Source organism: Artibeus jamaicensis, unplaced genomic scaffold, assembly GCF_021234435.1.
Source record: "Artibeus jamaicensis isolate MK-2021 breed Jamaican fruit bat unplaced genomic scaffold, CSHL_Jam_final contig_288, whole genome shotgun sequence".
Lineage (NCBI taxonomy): Eukaryota > Metazoa > Chordata > Mammalia > Chiroptera > Phyllostomidae > Artibeus > Artibeus jamaicensis.
The window spans coordinates 1,166,484-1,184,044 of record NW_026521645.1 but is presented as its reverse complement, the minus strand read 5'-3'; the positions used below and the strand labels follow the sequence as shown (position 1 = coordinate 1,184,044).

General features: G+C 40.4%; 1 protein-coding gene across 3 annotated transcripts in view; it reads left to right on the top strand.

The window, feature by feature from the left end:
- MFSD14B (major facilitator superfamily domain containing 14B) overlaps positions 1-17,561 on the top strand; it is a 159,320-nt gene that overhangs the window by 76,861 nt on the left and 64,898 nt on the right. For all 3 annotated transcript variants that reach the window (XM_053662797.1, XM_037157074.2, XM_053662796.1), the window contains one exon: positions 15,394-15,521. In XM_053662797.1, coding sequence (XP_053518772.1) covers positions 15,394-15,521 — 128 coding nt within the window. The remainder of the gene's footprint in view (positions 1-15,393; positions 15,522-17,561) is intronic.

Sequence of the window (17,561 nt, the reverse complement as noted above, 5' to 3'; positions counted from 1 at the left end):
AGGTAGCTTTTGATCTCTGCCTTGATCTCATTGTTAACCATTCATAGTTTAATAACATGTTATTTTGTGTCTGTGTGTTTGAGTTTTTCAGTTTTTTGTCTTGTGATTGATTTCTCATTTCAGAGCATTATGGTTAGAGAAGATGCTTGATATGATTTCTATCTTAAACTTATTGAGATTTTTTTTTATGTGTCCTAACATGTAGTCTGTCCTAGGGAATGTTCCATGCGCTCATGAAAAGAATGTATATTCTGCAGCTTTGTGGTGAAATGCTCTGAAGATATAAATGAAAACTATCTGATCTAATGTGTCATTCACCACTGCTGTTTCCTTGTTAATTTTCTATCTGGAAGATCTGCCCTTGATGTCCGCGGGGCAGTAAATCTTCTACTATGACTGTATTACTGTTGACCCCTCTCTTTATGTCCATTAGGATTTGTTCTGTATATTCAGGAGCTTGTATGTTGGGTGCATAATGTCTACAAGACTTATATCCTCTTGTTGGATTGTTTCTTTTATGCTTATGTAGTGCCCTTTTTTGTCACTTACTATAGCCTTGTTTTAAAATCTATTTTTGTCATATAAGTATTGCTACCTTGACATTTTTTTAAAATATATTTTATTGATTATGCTATTGCAGTTGTCCCCAATTTTTCCCTCTTTGCCTCCCTCCACTTGGCACCCCCATTCCCTCTGGCAGTCCTGTCTTACTTCATGTCCATGGGTCATGCATATAAGTCCTTTGCCTAGTCCATTTCCTATACTGTTCTTAATATCCCCCTGTCTGTTCTGTACCTACCAATTTGTGCTCTTCAATCCTGGCACCTTTACCCCCATTCTCCCCTTTCCTGCTCCTAACTAATAACCCTCCAAATGACCTGTATATCTATGATTCTGATTCTGTTTTGTGTGTTTGCTTAGTTTGTTTAGTTTGTTTGGTTTTTTTTTAGATTCATTTGTTGATAGTTGTGAGTTTATTGCAATTGTAGTTTTGATCTTTTTCTTTTGATCTTTTTTTATGCTGTTGAAGTAGCCAGTGAGTTCCTTGATTATCCTAATAACCAGCATTTTGAACTCTGCTCCTGATAGGTTGCTTAATCTCTATTTTCATTTAGTTCTTTTTCTGGAGTTTTGTTCTGTTCTTTCATTTCTGCCAGATTTCCTTGTCTCCTGATTTTGGCAGTCTCCCTGTGTTTATTTCTGTGTATTAGGTAGAGCTGCTTTGACTCCCTGTCTTAGTAGCTTGGCCTATTGTATAAAAGTACACCAGTAAGTTGGATGGGGTGGAGCCCTAGGTTATCACCAGGGTGTGGCAAGCTGTGTAAACCAAGCTGATGGATGGCTCTATAGCTCTGTTGGAGAGCTCTGAAAGGGGACAGTGCTGCTGCCAGGCCTCTGGTGGTTTTTCCAAGATGAACCTGTCCCCCAGCATTCACAGTCATATATGTATTCCTTTGACACTTTAATTTCTCCCCTTATGCCACTGTTGCCCTTCCAGTTTCTTCCCTAGTACTGGAGCCCAGAGGGAGTGAGTCTGCTTAAGTCCTAAGTTTATTACAGGCTCTTTAAGAAAAGACTCCTGAGAATTCCACAGTTTCTTCTGTTACCCAAGCCCAATTGGTTTTTGTAGCCAGAAGTTATGGGGACTTATCTTCTTGGCACTCGAACACTGGGCTGGGTGGTCTGGCATGGGACTGGAACCAATTGCTCCCAAGGTAGCACTCCTGATTTTTATCCACCACACGTGGGTGGGGGTATGCCCATTCCTCATCTCTGAACCTCTCCATGCTTCTCCACATCTCTGCCCCTCCTACCTGTCTGGATGAATGTTACTTCTTTAATCTTTGGTTGTTGGACTTCAAAGCAGCTCAATTTTCTGACATTTCTGGATGATTGTTGTTTTGTAGTCTAGTTGAAATTTTTGCTGTGGTTGTACAAGGAGATGAACCATGTTCACCTGTGCTTACATCTTGACCAGAAGTCCCCAGTTTTCTTTGCATGTTTCCATTTGCATGGAATATTTTTTAGTCCTATCACTTCCAGTGTACGCATCTTTTGTTCTGAGGTATGTCTTTGGCAGACAGCATATATTTGGATCATATTCTATTTTAATTTTTTTTAATTAAAAAAATTTTTAAATTTTATTTGATTTTATTGATTATGCCATTACAGTTCTTCTATTCCCCCCTCCATTCCCCTCCAACTTGCACCTGCCCTCCCCCACCATTACCCCCCTTTAGTTTATGACCACGTGTCTCAACTTCTTTAGATTCTATATTTCCCATACTATTCTTGCCCTCCCCCCTATTTTCTACCTACTGTCTATGCTACTTATTTTCTGTACCTTCTCCCCCCTTCTCCTCCTTCCACTCCCCTGTTGCTAACCCTCCATGTGATCTTCATTTCTATGGTTCCACTTCTGATCTAACTGTCCTCTTAGTTTGCTTTTGTTTTAGGTGTGGTTGTTAATAACTGTGAGTTTGCTGTCCTTTCACTGTTCATATTTTTTATCTTCTTTTTCTTAGATAAGTCCCTTTAATATTTCATATAATAAGGGCTCGGTGATGATAAACTCCTTTAATTTGATCTTATCTGAGAAGCACTTTATCTGTCCTTCCATTCTAAATGAAAGCTTTGCTGGATAGAGCAATCTTGGTTGTAGGTCTTTGGATTTCATGACTTGGAATACCTCTTTCCAGCCCCTTCTTGCCTGTAAGGTCTCTTTTGAGAAATCCACTGACAGTCTGATGGGAACTCCTTTGTAGGTGACTGTCCCCTTATCTCTTGCTGCTTCTAGGATTCTCTCCTTCATTTGAATCTTGGCTAATGTAATGATGATGTGCCTTGGTGTGTTTCTTCTTGGGTCCAACTTCTTTGGGACTCTCTGAGCTTCCTGGATTTCCTGGAAGTCTATTTCCTTTGCCAGATTGGGGAAGTTCTCCTTTATTATTTGTTCAAATAAGGTTTCCACTGGTGGCTGTTCTCTTCCCCTTCTGGTACCCCTATAATTCGGATGTTGAAGCATTTAAATATGTCCTGGAGGTTCCTAAGTCTCCTCCATTTTTTAAATTCTTGTTTCTTCATATTTTTCTGTTTGGTCATTTATTTCTTCCTTCTGGTCTGCTCCCTTGATTTGAGTCCCAGTTTCCTTTCCATCACTATTGGCTTCCTGTGCATTTCCCTTCATTTTAATTAGTTTAGCCTTCATATGTTTCTCTAATTTGTGACTAAAATCAACCAGTTCTGTGAGCATCCTGATCACCAGTGTTTTGAACTGTGCATCTGAAAGTTCGGCTATTTCTTCATCGCTTAGATTGATCAGCTCTTGGGCTCTGAGTTGTTCTTGAGCCATTTTTAGTCTGTTCGCACCATTAAGTAAGCAGAGCGAAGCCTTAGTTGTTTACCAGGACGGGGCGACCCAGGTCGCTGGTTTGTGATGCTGTGTGTGGGGGCGGGGTCAGAGAGGGAGCAATGGCGTTTCTCTCCGCTAGCCCAGCGCATCCAGTCACTCACACGCCTCGGGCTTGCTTATCCGATCCTAATTGTGCGAGCCTGCTGCACCGCGCAGGTTTCCCTTCTCACTGGTTTCTCCGCACGTAAATGCGCGCGCCCGACCGACCCACCACGCCTCTTCCCTGTGCGCTCCGGCAGCCAGCTCGCTGGAGATCAGCGCCCTCGCCCCGGGAATTTTTTCTTGCTAACCTGCTCCGCTGCTGGCCTCGCTCCTCGTACTGGTCCAGCCGAGTATCTAGTTGTCCTTTGGACTCCGTATTGTCGATTTTCCGTGTGGCTTGGTTGTGACTGCTGTTAAAAATAGTTGTTCTTAGATTTGGTTGTGCACAGAGGTGAGGTGGATCCTCCACCTACTTCTCCATCTTGGCGGAAGTCCAGATTCTCTCTTTTTCTTTAACCTTTACCATTTTAATTATGATGTGTCCTGGTGTAGACCCTTTGTGTTCGTCTTTATCAGGACTCTGAGTTTCCTGAGCTTGTGTGATTTCTTTCTTCATGTTATGGAAGTATTCAGCCATTATTTCTTTGAACCAGTTCTGTCTCTCTTCCTCAGTCTCTTCCTTCTGGTACCTGTATGCTGCAGATGCTATTATGCTTTATGTTGTCCCTTAGGTGCTTTGAACTTTCCTCATTTTTTTCCCTCTGCTTGGGAGCTTCCTGATATCTTGTGTCTTTTTTAAGTATATTTTATTGATTATGCTATTACTGTTGTCTCAATTTTTTAATCCCCTTTATCCCCATCCACCCTGTGCTTCCTCTCCTACCATCATTCCTCCCTCTTAGTTCATGTCCATGGGTCATACATATAAGTTCTTTGGCCTCTATATTTTCTATACTATTCTTAACCTCCCCCTGTCATTTTTGTACTGTAGGGTAAGTGGAAGCATTCTGGCTTCCTCACCCAGGTATCTGGGTAGCTAAGGAAAGCAGTGTTCCCATACATAGCCTTGGAGGGGCCTGATAACTAGTGTTCTCATAGCCCTGAGACTGTGTTTGATAAACTGTTCCCATAACATGAAGTGGGCTCGCATGTGCAGAATTATGTTATGTCATGTAATGTTCTGGCAGTTTTCCAGCTTTGTTCCCCTCTAGTACTTAAACAGGTAGGGACTCCCTGCTTGGGGCAATGATGATGAGGGACATGCAAGGGGACAGGTTCCATAAAGGGTGCCATGCTAGGGAGCTGGGGCCAAGACATGAGACATGCTTGCAGCATTCATTGCTCACCCACCCATGAATAAAGGCATGCCAGACATTCCAACGGCTCTGTGTATATTTTTCTGTGCATGAATACGATAAACCTGCAAAGTCTTGAAGGGTGGCAACTCATGTACCTACCAAATAGGCTTACTTTTTCTTGTACCTTTTCCCAAATTCTCTACCTCCGTCTCTCTGCTGATAACCTTCCATGTGATTTCCATTTCTGTGATTCTGTTCCTGTTCTAGTTTGCTTAGTTTGTTTTTTGTTTTTCCTTTTTAAGTTCAGTTGTTGATAGCTGTGAATTTGTTGTCATTTTACTACATAGTTTTGATCTTCTTTTTCTTAGATAATTACCTTCAACATTTCATATAATAATGACTTGGTGGTGATGAACTCTTTTAACTTGTCCTTATCTCGGAAGCACTTATCTGCCCTTCCAGTCTAAATTATAGCTCTGCTGGATAGAGTAATCTTTGATGTAGGTCCTTGCCTTTCATGACTTTGAATAATTCTCTCCAGCCCCTTCTTGCCTGCAAGCTTTCTTTTGAGAAATCAGCTGACAGTCTGATGGGAACCCCTTTGTAGGTGACTGACCCTTTATCTCTTGCTCCATCTAGAATTCTCTCCTTATCTTCATTTAATTAAAAATTTTTTAATTTTATTAATTATTCTATTACAGTTATCCCATTTTCATGCACTTTATTCTCCTCCACCCTGCACCACCCACCCACCCTCCCCACCCTTAGCTCATATCCATTGGTTGTACATATAAGTTCTTTTGCTTCTAGATTTCCTATACTATTCTTAATTTTCTGTCTATTTTGTACCTACTATTTATGATTCTTATTCCCTGTACCTTTTCCCCCATTCTTCTCCTTCTCCTCCCCACTGATACCCCTCCATGTGATCTCCATTTCTGAAATTCTGTTTCTATTCTAGTTCTTTGCTTAGTTTGTGGGGGTTTTTTTTTTGGATCGGTTATTGATAGTTATAAGTTTGTTGTCATTTTACTGTTCATAGTTTTCATCTTCTTATTTTCCTCAGGTAAGTTCCCTGTAACATTTCATGTAATAAGGACTTGGTGATGGTGAACTTCTTTCACTCGAACTTATCTGGAAAGCATGTTTTCTGCCCTTCCATTCTAAATGAGAGCTTTGCTGGATAGAGTCATCTTGGATGTAGGTCCTGGCCTTTCATGACTTCTTTCCAGCCCCTTCTTGCCTGAAAGGTTTCTTTTGAGAAATAAGCTGATCGTTTAATGGGAACTCCTTTGTAGGTAACTGTCTCCTTTTCTCTTGCTGCTTTTAGGATTCTCTCCTTATCTTGAATCTTGGGTAATGTAATTATGATTGCCTTGGTGTGTGCTTCCTCGGGTCCAACTTCTTTGGGATTCTCCTAGCTTCCTGGACTTCCTGAAAATCTTATTTTCTTCACCAGATTAGGGAATTTCTTCATTATGTTTTCAAATAAGTTTTCCATTTCCTGCTCTTCCTCTTCTCCTTCTGCCACCATTATGGGAAAGATGTTGGAATGTTTAAAGTTGATGTTTCAACTTTAGTTCAACTAAAGTTGAAATTTCTTTGTCTTACCTTCTAGGTTCTTTGTATACCAACAATGAAAGAAATTTCATTGTTGGTATACAAAAATGCCTTTGATTTCTGAATATTGACTTTGCCTCCTGCTGTTTTGCCAAATTCATTTATTAGGTTGAGTAGTTTTTTGGTGGAGTTTATAGGATTTTCTATGTACACTATCATGTCATCTGCAAACAATGACAGTTTTGTTTCCTCCTTTCCTATTTGGATGCCCTTCTTTTCCTTTTCTTGTCTTAAAGCTGTGACTAAAACTTCCAATATTATATTGAATAGAAGTGGTGAAAGTGGACAACCTTGTCTTCTTCCTGATCTTAGTGGAAAAGCTTTATTTTTTGCCCATTGACTGTGATGTTGGCTGTAGGTCTGTCATATATGGCCTTGATTATACTGAGGAATGCTCCCTCTATTCCCACTTTGCTGAGTGTTTTTATCATGAATCGGTGTTGTAACTTATCAAAAGCTTTTTCCGCATCTATTGATATGATCATGTGATTTTTGATTTTGCTTTTGTTTATGTGATGTACTACAATTACTGATCTGCAAATATTGAACCATCCTTGCATCCCTGAGATGAATCCCGCTTGGTCATGGTGTATGATCTTTTTGATATATTGTTGGATGCGATTTGCCAATATTTTGTTGAGGATTTTGGTGTCTATGTTCATCAGCGATATTGGCCTGAAGTTCTCTTTCTTTGTAGTATCTCTATCTGGTTTTCGAATTAGGATGATACTGGCTTCATAAAAAAAATTGGGGAGTTTTCCATCCTTCTGGATTTTTTGGAATAATCTGTGAAGAATAGGGGTTAGCTCTCCTTAAATGCTTTGTAGAATTCTCCTTTGAAACCATCTGGTCCAGGGCTCTTGTGTGTTGGGAGTTTTTTGACTACTGCTTCAATTTCATCTGCTGTTACTGGTCTGTTCAGGCTTTCTGCTTCTTCTTCAGTCACTTTTGGGACATTATATTTTTTTAGAAATTTGTCCCTCTCACCTGGGTTTTCAAATGTCTTAGCATGTTGTAGCCCGCTCTGCCTGATTTTAGGAATTGTATATCTACCCCTTGTAGCTAAGGGAGAGAGACAACCTTTGGATTTCCAGCCACAGGAGACAAAGCCTGTCTCTGATAGCAAACGCTGCCTCAGTTCCTCTCCCTGCCCCCAGAGCTTGGTCGGAAGTCAATGACGGGTAAGACCCCTCACAGCAGGGGGCAACCTAAGACAGACTCGATCACCTAGGAGGCCTTCATGGAAGATCTCGGGGCTGCAAGAGAGAGCAATGGACTCTCGCCCCCCAGCTTTGTCAAACCCGAGTCCCCAAGTTCTTTGGGAGAAGCGCTTCCTGGCTCTAATCCCCTTAAGCCTGAATACCTGTTGGGGAGGGGTGCAGCTCTTTGCCTGGCCAGAGCATGCCTTGGGGAAAAATCTGGCACCACAAAGACTTGCTGATAAACCTATGAAATCTGCTCTGCTAAGAGTGCTCTCATTAATATGATAAAGGTCCAAGAGGAAATGAGTAGGTCTCCCAAAGTTTCTGAAATTCCCTTCCTGACAGACACTCACTCAGACTGAAGCCCTCAAATCTCTTTGTAATGTTATCTACTGTTTGATCCTTGCCACCCTGTATTCCTGTGTATTACAACCCAATAAAAGACTATGGGGAAAGGCACTTGGGGCCTTTTTCTCCTCCGAGAAACTAGCCGCTGCTGGCCTTTATCTCTCCTGAGAAACTGGCCACAGCCCACTCCTCCTCTCCAAACAGATCTCATCTTGTCTCGGCCATATTTACTCATTCACACATGTCCGTGGCACTGGGAGGACCTCCTGAAGTAGTTGCCCCCGCATTGGCATATTGTTCTTTGTAGTAATTTCTTACAGTCCTTTGTTTGGGTCAGTTGTAATCTCCCCTCTTTCATTTCCGATTGTGTTTATTTGGGTCCCCTCTCTTTTCTTCTTGATGAGTCTACTTAAAGGCTTGTCAATTTTATCTTTTCAAAGAACCAGCTTCTGGATTCATTGATACTTAGAATTGTGCTTTTAGTCTCTATGTCATTTAGTTCTGCTCTGATCTTGGTGTTTTCTACCTTCTACTTGCTCTGGGCTGTCTGTTGTTTATCCTGCAGTTCTTGTAGGCATAGGGTTAGGCTGTTTGTTTGAAATGTTTCTGTCTTTTTTAGGTAGGCCTGTATTGCTATGAACTTTCCTCTTAGGACTGCCTGTGCTGTGTCCCATAAATTTTCAGTTGTTGTGAGTTCATTTTCATTTGTTTCCAGAAACTTTTTGATTTCTCCCTAATTTCATTCTTGACTCATTCATTGTTTGATAACATGCTATTCAGTCTCCATGATTTTCAGTGTTTTGGGTTTTTACCTTTGGTTTTGCTTTCTAGTTTCAGTCCCTTGTGGCCAGAAAAAAATGCTTGATATGATTTCAGTTTTCTTGAATTTGTTGAGGCTCGTTTTGTGTCCTATCATGTGGTCTGTCTTTGAAAATGTTCCATGTGCATTTGAAAAGAGTGTGTATTTAGCTTCTTTGGGATGAACGGCTGTATATATATATCAGTTAAGTCCATTTCATCTAGGACATTGTTCAGTGCCACAATATCTTTGTTGATATTTTGTTTGGAAGATCTGTCCATTTTTGACAGTGGGGTGTTAAAGTTCGCCACTATAATTGTGTTGCTGTCAATATCTTTCTTGAAGTCCTCTTAGATTTTCTTTATATGTTTAGGTGCATATATATTTACAATGTTTATGTCTCCTTGGTGGATTCTTCCCATGAGTATTATAAAGTGATCTTCTGGGTCTCTTTTTTATGGTCCTTTTTTTGAAGTCTGTTTTACCTAATATGAGTATTGCTACCTCGGCTTTTTTTTTTCCTATCCATTTGCTTGGAAAATTTGTTTCCAGCCCTTCACTTTTAATCTGTGTAGGTCTTTTGTCCTGAGGTGGGTCTCTTGTACGCAGCATATGTGTGGGTCATGCTTTCTTATCCATTCAGCTATTCTGTATCTTTTGATTGGAACGTCCATTTATGTTTATTAAAGTTATTATTGGTAGGTACTTATTCATTGCCATTTTTGTATCTGTGTTCCTCTCCGTCTCTCATTTTTTTCCTTTCTTAAAGCAGTCCTCTTAGTATTTCTTGCAGAACTGGTTTGGTGGAGGTATATTCTTTTCAACTTCTTTGGTCTTGGAAGCTTTTTATTTGGCCCTCTATTGTGATTGAGAGCCTTGCTGGGTAAAGTAGCCTTGGTTGCAGGCCTTTGGTTCTCATTACTTGGAATATTTCTTGCCATTCTCTTCTTGCTTGGAGTATTTCCATTGAGAAGTCAGCAGCTAACCTTATTGGGTCTCCTTATATGTTACTTCCTGTTTCTTTCTTGCTGCCTTTAAGATTCTCTCTTTCTCTTGGAATTTTACCATTTTAGTGATGATGTGTCTTGAAGTGGGCCTCTTTGTGTTCCTCTTGATTGGAACTCTGTGTTTTCTGGATTTGTGTGACTTTTTCTCTCATCAAATTAGGGAAGTTTTCCATCATTACTTTTTCATATAGGTTTTCTATTCCTTGTTCTTTTTCTTCTCCTTCTGGTATCCCTATTATTCAGATATTATTACGTTTCATATTGTCTTGCATTTCTCTTAATTCCTCTTCATTCTTTCTGAGCCTCTTTTTTGTTGTTGTTGTTCTTTCAGGGTGGTTTTTTTTTTCTGCGTTGTGCTCCAACTCACTTTTGCTTCATCGATCCTGCTTTTGATTCTTTCTACTGTGTTCTTCAGTTCAGAATTTGTATTCTGTGTGTGTGTGTGTGTGTGTGTGTGAGAAATCTGTCTTATTTATTATTTGATTCTTTGTTTATTTTCTATTTTTTATTATTATTATTTTTTAATTTTTGTTCATGTACAGTTTTCTGCCAGAATTTGTATTCTGCATTTCTTCTTGAACTTTGTTAATACCTTCTGTTTTCTTTTTTATATTGATATATTTTGCAGTGAGTTCATTGTAGTTCCCCTGTAGTTTCTGCTAGCTCATGGTGAGCTCTTTGAACTTCCTGATAACCAGTGCTTTGAATTCATTATCTGATAGCTGACTTGCCTCTATTTCATCTAGCCTTCTTTATGAGGCTTCCTCCTTTCCTTTCATTGGGTTTGTTTTTTTTTTTTGTCTTCCCAGTGTTGGTGAGACTCTTCTTGTTAGCTTCAGCTTCTTAAATTTATTTCTTCCAGCTCCCTGGATTTATGGTGTGAACTATTGTGGTAGAATACCTGTTAGATTTAGCGGTGTGGTTGCCTTGATTGCCCAGGCTTACTGGTCTTGGGATGTCTTTTAAGTTGGCTTGGTGTTTGTCTTTTGGTTTTGATTGTTTTAGGGTCTTTTTGTGTGTGTGTGGGTTCTTCCCACCAGTTGGTTAACTGATGGTCACTCTATCCACCACCTCTTGTCATTTGTTGTGCTGATGATGGCAGGTTGTGTTGAAGCTGGTCTTCCATGTGTACAATGTTTTGAGGATTCCCACTTGTTCTTATTTGGTTGTTTGTACTGGGTAGTTTCTCCACTACTTAGTTGTATTTCCAGATAGGTCCTGCATGAAGTTTGTATGGTTTCTACTCCCTCCTTCACCTTCTTCTATTGTTATCTGTTGGTAGTTTCTTTGTTGTTGGATTTCCTCTTCCAGTGAGTATCCTCATGTTCACCTCTTTCACTTCCTCTTATTTTTGTGATTAGTTGGTGGGGAAGGCAAATGGTTTATGACAGCAGGAGAGTATTCTATGATCTTTATAGTAGCAGTTGGTAGTGAAGAGATAGGAGATCTTTATGTTTAGTGTTCACCATGATCTTCAACCCAACTAGCCACTTTTAAGAAAGGATGGAAAGAAGATAAGACTCTTGATTGGGAGGGAAGGATTTTGAGTTGGATTTAGAAAGCATTGAGATTGTGGGAGGTCAGATTCTAAGGTAAGGTGAGAGTAAAGGATAGTAAATAGGTGTAGTGCGTGAGAGAATATAGTTAACCACTACAGTAATAGAGTTCAGGAAACTGTGAAGTGGGCTGATCCGGGAGGGGTAATGTGAAGTATTAACACTTGTGTAGAACAGGTATTATTTACAATAATATTAGAGCAACAATCATATGACAATCTGTGTAATCTGGATAACGTAAATAGGGGTATAGAACTTTGCATAGTGTGGTAAAGGAACACAAGTTACGTGAAGGATAGTAAATTAGCAGTACACTGTGGAAGAGAGAATGGGGAGACCTGTCAAATGATACAATATAACCAGCCAAGCTTAGACAATACAGAAAGAAGAGGAATACAAAAATACTATTAAAATATGTAAGAATAATGAAAAATAATAATACAAATATGCAGTACCTTATAGTTTCTCTGCAATAGCAAAGTGACATTTGTCTCACTGTCTCAACTGTTAGGATGCCCCCTCTTTTGGGTCTAACTCTGGTTCTTTTACAGTTGTAAATTTTTTGTCTCACTTGTGGGTATTGGGGAAAGAAAAGGCAGGAGAAGGGAGGAAGAAGAGATAAAATTGGAAAGAATGTAAGGAGGAATGAAACAAGAAAGAAGGAAAGAGAGGAAAAAGGTATTGAATGATAAACAATAATAAAAATTAAAAAAATAAAAGATTACTTAAAAAGTAATCTTTTTAAGTAATCGACAAAAAGAAACCTCTTGTCGATTTTAAACTGGCCAAACTGGTTTTTCTGGTCTTGCTGGCTGCAGCAGACTGAGGGGCAGTTGGCATGGACTTTCCTATGTCCACATAAGAAAGAGTCTTGGGAGAGTCTTGGGAGAGTCTTGGAAGCACTCTCCCAAGAGCTAGTGTGGCACCTCTCCCCAGAGCCCCAGGTAGGGGATCCATGTGTTCTTTAGAGTGCCCTTTCCCCGGGGGTCATCACCTTGGGCTAGGGTGTGGGTGGGTGAGCACGCTGGCCAGGCTGCCTGGGTCTGGCGGGCTTGGGCGTGAACCCTTACCAGTGCTGTGGGGAAATGCAGGGACTTCCATGCAACCTGGGTATTGCTGCCCGACTGGGTGGGGAGTAAGCTGAGCGTCTGTCACAGGAGAATCCCCCAAACAGTTTTACTTTTTGAGAAATTCCTTCTACTCAAGCCTGCTGCTCAGTATATCCTAATTCTCCAGCCAGACTGGTGACTATCAGGGTCAATGCTGGTCACTGTGGGGCTCTCAACTCTCCCAAGCAGGTGACCACAGCCTCCCTGGGTAATCACAGCCCTCATGTTTTTGCCTCTTTGTCCTTATTCCCCTCTCTGCAACTTCAAGCAACAAGGTCTCTCCTGGTGCTGCTCAAACCCCGCTTGGCCAGGGAGGGCAGGAGCAGTTGACCCAGCTCTCTCCCAAGGACTCTGTGGCAGGCCTGCAGCTCCCAAAGAGTCTGTTGTAGACACAGCACTGGGAGCCGAGCACCAGGCTCTGGGCCTGGGGCTACAGCTCCATCTCGTGCTGTTCCCTGGGACCTTATTGTCCTGCAGTAGTCTCCTTACCTTCTGACATTTCAGTCTCTTAATTTCTGGTCTCTTATTTTCATAAATGCTGGGGTACTGTTGGCTGTTTTCTCTGTTCCTCTGTAGATCAACTAGGTTTTTCTCCTGTGCGTAGGGGGAGGTGGAATCTGCTCCCTCCTACTCCATCGCCATCTTCCAACCTGAAAGATGGCTTTATTTTAATTCATGTAAACAGTGCTGAAGTGTGTCACAGCAAGGGAAGTATGTAGAGAGGTCCTTAAGCGAGAATTGTCTAAACAATAGCCTTGGGGAGTGGAGGGATGTAGGAGGAAGCTTTGGAGGGCTTCTTAGCCAAGGTGTGAAGTGTGGGTGTCTGGTCAGGTTTGCAGTTGTCCTGTCTTATAACCAGACAAAAACGGACATTCAGCTGCCTGTCACCACAAAAGCCAAACTCGTGAGGCAGATGCTGATGCAAAAGAAGAGAGGTTTTATTCAGGTGTTATGCCACCTGGGAGAATGACACTCCTATGTCAAAGACCATCTCAGCATTCTGCCCAGGCCCTAAGTTCTTATATGGATAGGTTGGGGAGGGCTTTTTTTCTATCCATTTATCTTGGTAGCTCTTTGAATGCTCAGAGCCCTATCCATTGATATTTCTAGCTTTCTACATACTCATAAGAATCTCCCCCTGCCACAGTCTTGGCCAGTGGAGGGAAATGCCCCCCCCCCCCATGTTCTGACTGACTATTTTATAGAAGCATCATCTGCTGTAGTTTCTTTCCTCAGTTTCAGTTACCTGTAGTCAACTGCAGTCAAAATATTAAATGAAAAACTCAAAAGTAAACAATTCATATGTTTTAAATTGCACACCATTCTGAGTACAGTGATGAAATCTTGCACAATTTCACCTGGCACGTGAACATCCCTTTGTCCACAATATCTATACTGTGTGTACAGTGCAATTAGATATTATGACAAAGAGAGAGTATAAGGTATTATTTGCTATTATTGTCAGTAGTTTATAAATTAAACTATATCATAGTTATGTACACATTGGAAAAAAACATATTTTACCATGTATAATTTGCACCCATATTTTTTGCCTAACCTTTCAGGAAAAATATCTTTCATTTTAAGTTTTTAATTCAATTTTTAATTTACATTTAGATACTTGTTTTTTGTGTTATAAGGGAATTTTAGCATTTACTTTTGAATGTATTATAGTATATGAAATTTTGTGTAACAAATAATTACAAAACACAAGAACAGAGATACAAGGTAGAAATTTTATGTACCTGTAACAGCCATTGAAATGGCTGCCATTTCAGGCAGCCATTGGGATATATGGGGGGACTGTATATATCTTGTGTCCATTTGACTATAAGCATGGAACTCAGAAGACAGAAATTGGAAATATGTTTGTATTGTGCAGACAGAGCACATGAAGAGAGGACTGTGGTACCAGCAGGGCCTGAGGGTCAGGCCTGTGGTCAGCTCAGAGGATCCAGAGGTCAAACAGGAAATTGATAGGAAAGTAGGCAGCCAACAGAGTACCTGACAAATAGTCAACATGAGTTTCTTCCTTTGTGTATGTGTGGTGTTCTCATCTCTAGTTTCCCCTTACCCTCAACTCTGTTAAGTTTTATTATTTCCTTCCTAAATTCAGCAGGAAGATAGAACTTCAACTTCTCCTATGGACATTTGGTATATGCATGCTTGTTCTATTTATCCCTATTAGTTTATAGGTGGTTTGAGAGTAGAAGGTGTATATTCATTTGGGTGTATTATTGTACCAGTTAATCCACAGCTTTTTATAGAATAGGTATGGTATACATATTTATTAAAATGAATTAAGATTCCGGCTTCTGCCCTGGCTGGTTTAGCTCAGTGAATTGAGTGCCAGCCTACAAACCCAAGGGCCACTGGTTCAATTCCCAGACAGGGCGCATGCCTGGGTTGTGTGCCAGGTCCCCAGTTGGGGGTCCACAAGAGGCAACCACACATCGATGTTTCTCTCCCCCTCTCATTCTCCCTCCCTTTCCCTCTCTCTAAAAATAAATAAATAAAATATTTTTAAAACTTTATTTAAAAAATTCTGGCTCTTACACATTTGGTTTATGTTTGTTTTAAGGGCTAACTATGGGTGTATATATATATTTCATATCACCTCTCTTTTCCAGTTTCTCCTAGAAAACAAGCTCTTCTTCTTTTTCTACAGCATGTTTAGGAATTTTATCAGATACTGTTTTAAATGGCAATTTGTATTTCATGTTTGAAGTTATTCTGCTTTGGGACCAACAAAATGAACTACAGCATTTAAAAATTTATTTAGAAAATGCGAGTTATGCCTGGCTAGTATAGCTCAGTGGATTGAGTACAGTCCTGTGAACCAAAGGGTCACAGGTTTGATTCCCAGTCAGGGCACATGACTGGGTTGCAGGCCAGGTCCCCAGTGGGGGCCATGTGAGAGTCAACCACACATTGATGTTTCCCTCTTTTTCTCCCTTCCCCTCTCTAAAAATAAGTAAATAAAAATCTAGAAAATGTGAGTTACAAGTAATTGGAATATTGAATCATAAATCTGACCATTGCTTCTGTTTTCTTCTCCAGGGCCTGCTCTCTTTTCTGAGTGCACCGCTCATAGGTGCTTTGTCTGATGTTTGGGGGAGGAAGCCCTTTCTCCTGTGCACTGTCTTCTTTACTTGCTTCCCAATTCCATTGATGAGGATCAGCCCTTGGTGAGTGACTCAGCCTTTCATCATCATGACTGCTTGGGTCACATATGAATAATACAGCAGCAAGAGCACTTCTTAACCATTTCAAAGCAGTTTTATATGTGTTTTCATATGATCTCTTTGGTAATAGCGAAAGCCAGTTTTGTCAGTTACCATGTTGCCAGTGTTATAAATAGGGAAATGAAGAGATTGCAGAATTAAATCTGAAGTGAAGAAATAGAAATAAAAGCTGTAGTTGCCATGAGATGAGTTACTGCATTGGGTCTCAGGAAGGAGCTGAGGATCTTTGTACTCAATGCTGTGGCTCAGTTGACTTTGTAAATGTATTGTTTTTGTCAGCTTATATTTGTTTAGAGCACTGATATGACACAGCTATGTCGATAGGCAGGGGTCACTTTTGTGTATAATGTGGTGAGACCAGTAACCTATTCTAAGCAATTTTTTAAAATTTTTATTTATTGATTTTTAGAGAGAGAGAGAGAAACATCAGCATGTTGTTCCACTTATTTATGCATTCATTTGTTGATTCTTGTATGTGCCCTGACCAGACAGAGATCAAACCCACAACTTTGGTGTATTGGGACAGTGCTCTAACTAACTGAGCTACCCAGCCAGGGCTATGTTCTCATTTTTTGTGATGAATAGGAAGAGCATACTTAGCATGTAAACAAGTCTATTTAGTTACCAAGATGAGTTGGAATTTGCACTAGAGCTGTAACTTAGTTGTTTCTGTAAGAGTCTAGACGTTGGTATTTTGGCCAAAATTCCTGTTGCTAAACTCAGCAATGTGAAGGACCACACCTTAAAAGGGAAGGTTTTGTGTTTTGTTTTTAATGCAATTAATAGATTTTCTTTTTATGACTTATGTGAAAATGCCATCATTTGATTATTTGATAGGAATTTTTTAATGTCAACATTTGTCACATTGTGAATTTGTTGGGTACTCATATGGATCATTTTACTTTTTACCAGGTGAAAAATTGTTTTAAGTACTTTTTGATATTGATTCTTTCTGTTTAAGAACATTGTGGGGATACTCCACCCAGCAGAGCTCCCCAGTCACCTCGGATGAGAATAAATCTATCAAGACATGATCTTTCAGAGGAAAGGCTAACCAGTCTCTCAAAGGAGAAAGTTATTAAGCCTCTTTCTCAATGGGCTTTTTTATTGGGTTTAGTTTGCATAGAAATACAGGGTATATACGTTAAGCTCATCAATCATTGTCTGGCAGTAATGATCAAGGAATAGATGACATTCAAAAAACTATAAGGGCTTATTCTTAGTCAGGGTCAGATAGAGTGACTCCAAAAGGCCATAAAACTTTGGGAAACAAACTCATTTTGTGCTTGGACCCTTAACATTTAATTTGAGGACATTCTTAGCAAAGCAGGTTTCACAGGATTTTATGCATTCTTTCTCAGGCCTGATTGAGCCACAGAACTGCCCCCACCTCTGGCATTGTTTGAGGCTTAAGTCAGTTGTAGTGTGTGGGCTTCGGAGAGATTAGGAGACTTTACAGATAGAATGAGGACTCAGGCTATAACAAAGCCAAGGGGTGAGGGTGTTACAGAACAGGGCCAAGTGCAATATAGTATTACTGAAAGGACTCCCCACTAGGTTCACATTGTCCACTGCCAGAGGAAAGATCTCTCTTAATGCCAGAGATTTGTGAAAAGGAAATAAAATGTTTATTTAAAGCTATATAGAATTAAAAGAGTGACCTAGTGTCTTCATTAAAATATCAAAGTCCTTTAGGATACCTACAGATGCACATCATCCTTCCTTCTCCCTCTGCCCTAATTTGGGGTACCATATCTCAGGAAGAGAAGTAGATTCAGGCTCCTGACACCATCAGCTGTGTCATTGGCCAGGATCAAGCTGCGTGGTTCTCCCTGGCAAAGCTGTAGGGGGGTTGGTCGCCACTCTGCCAAAGCTAAGTGGCAGTTCTCCGCTAAAGCTGCATGGTGATTCTTCCTCACAGGGCTGTGGCTCTGGCCAAAGCCACGTGGTTTTCTCTTCTCAATGGCTGCTGTATCTGGGTTT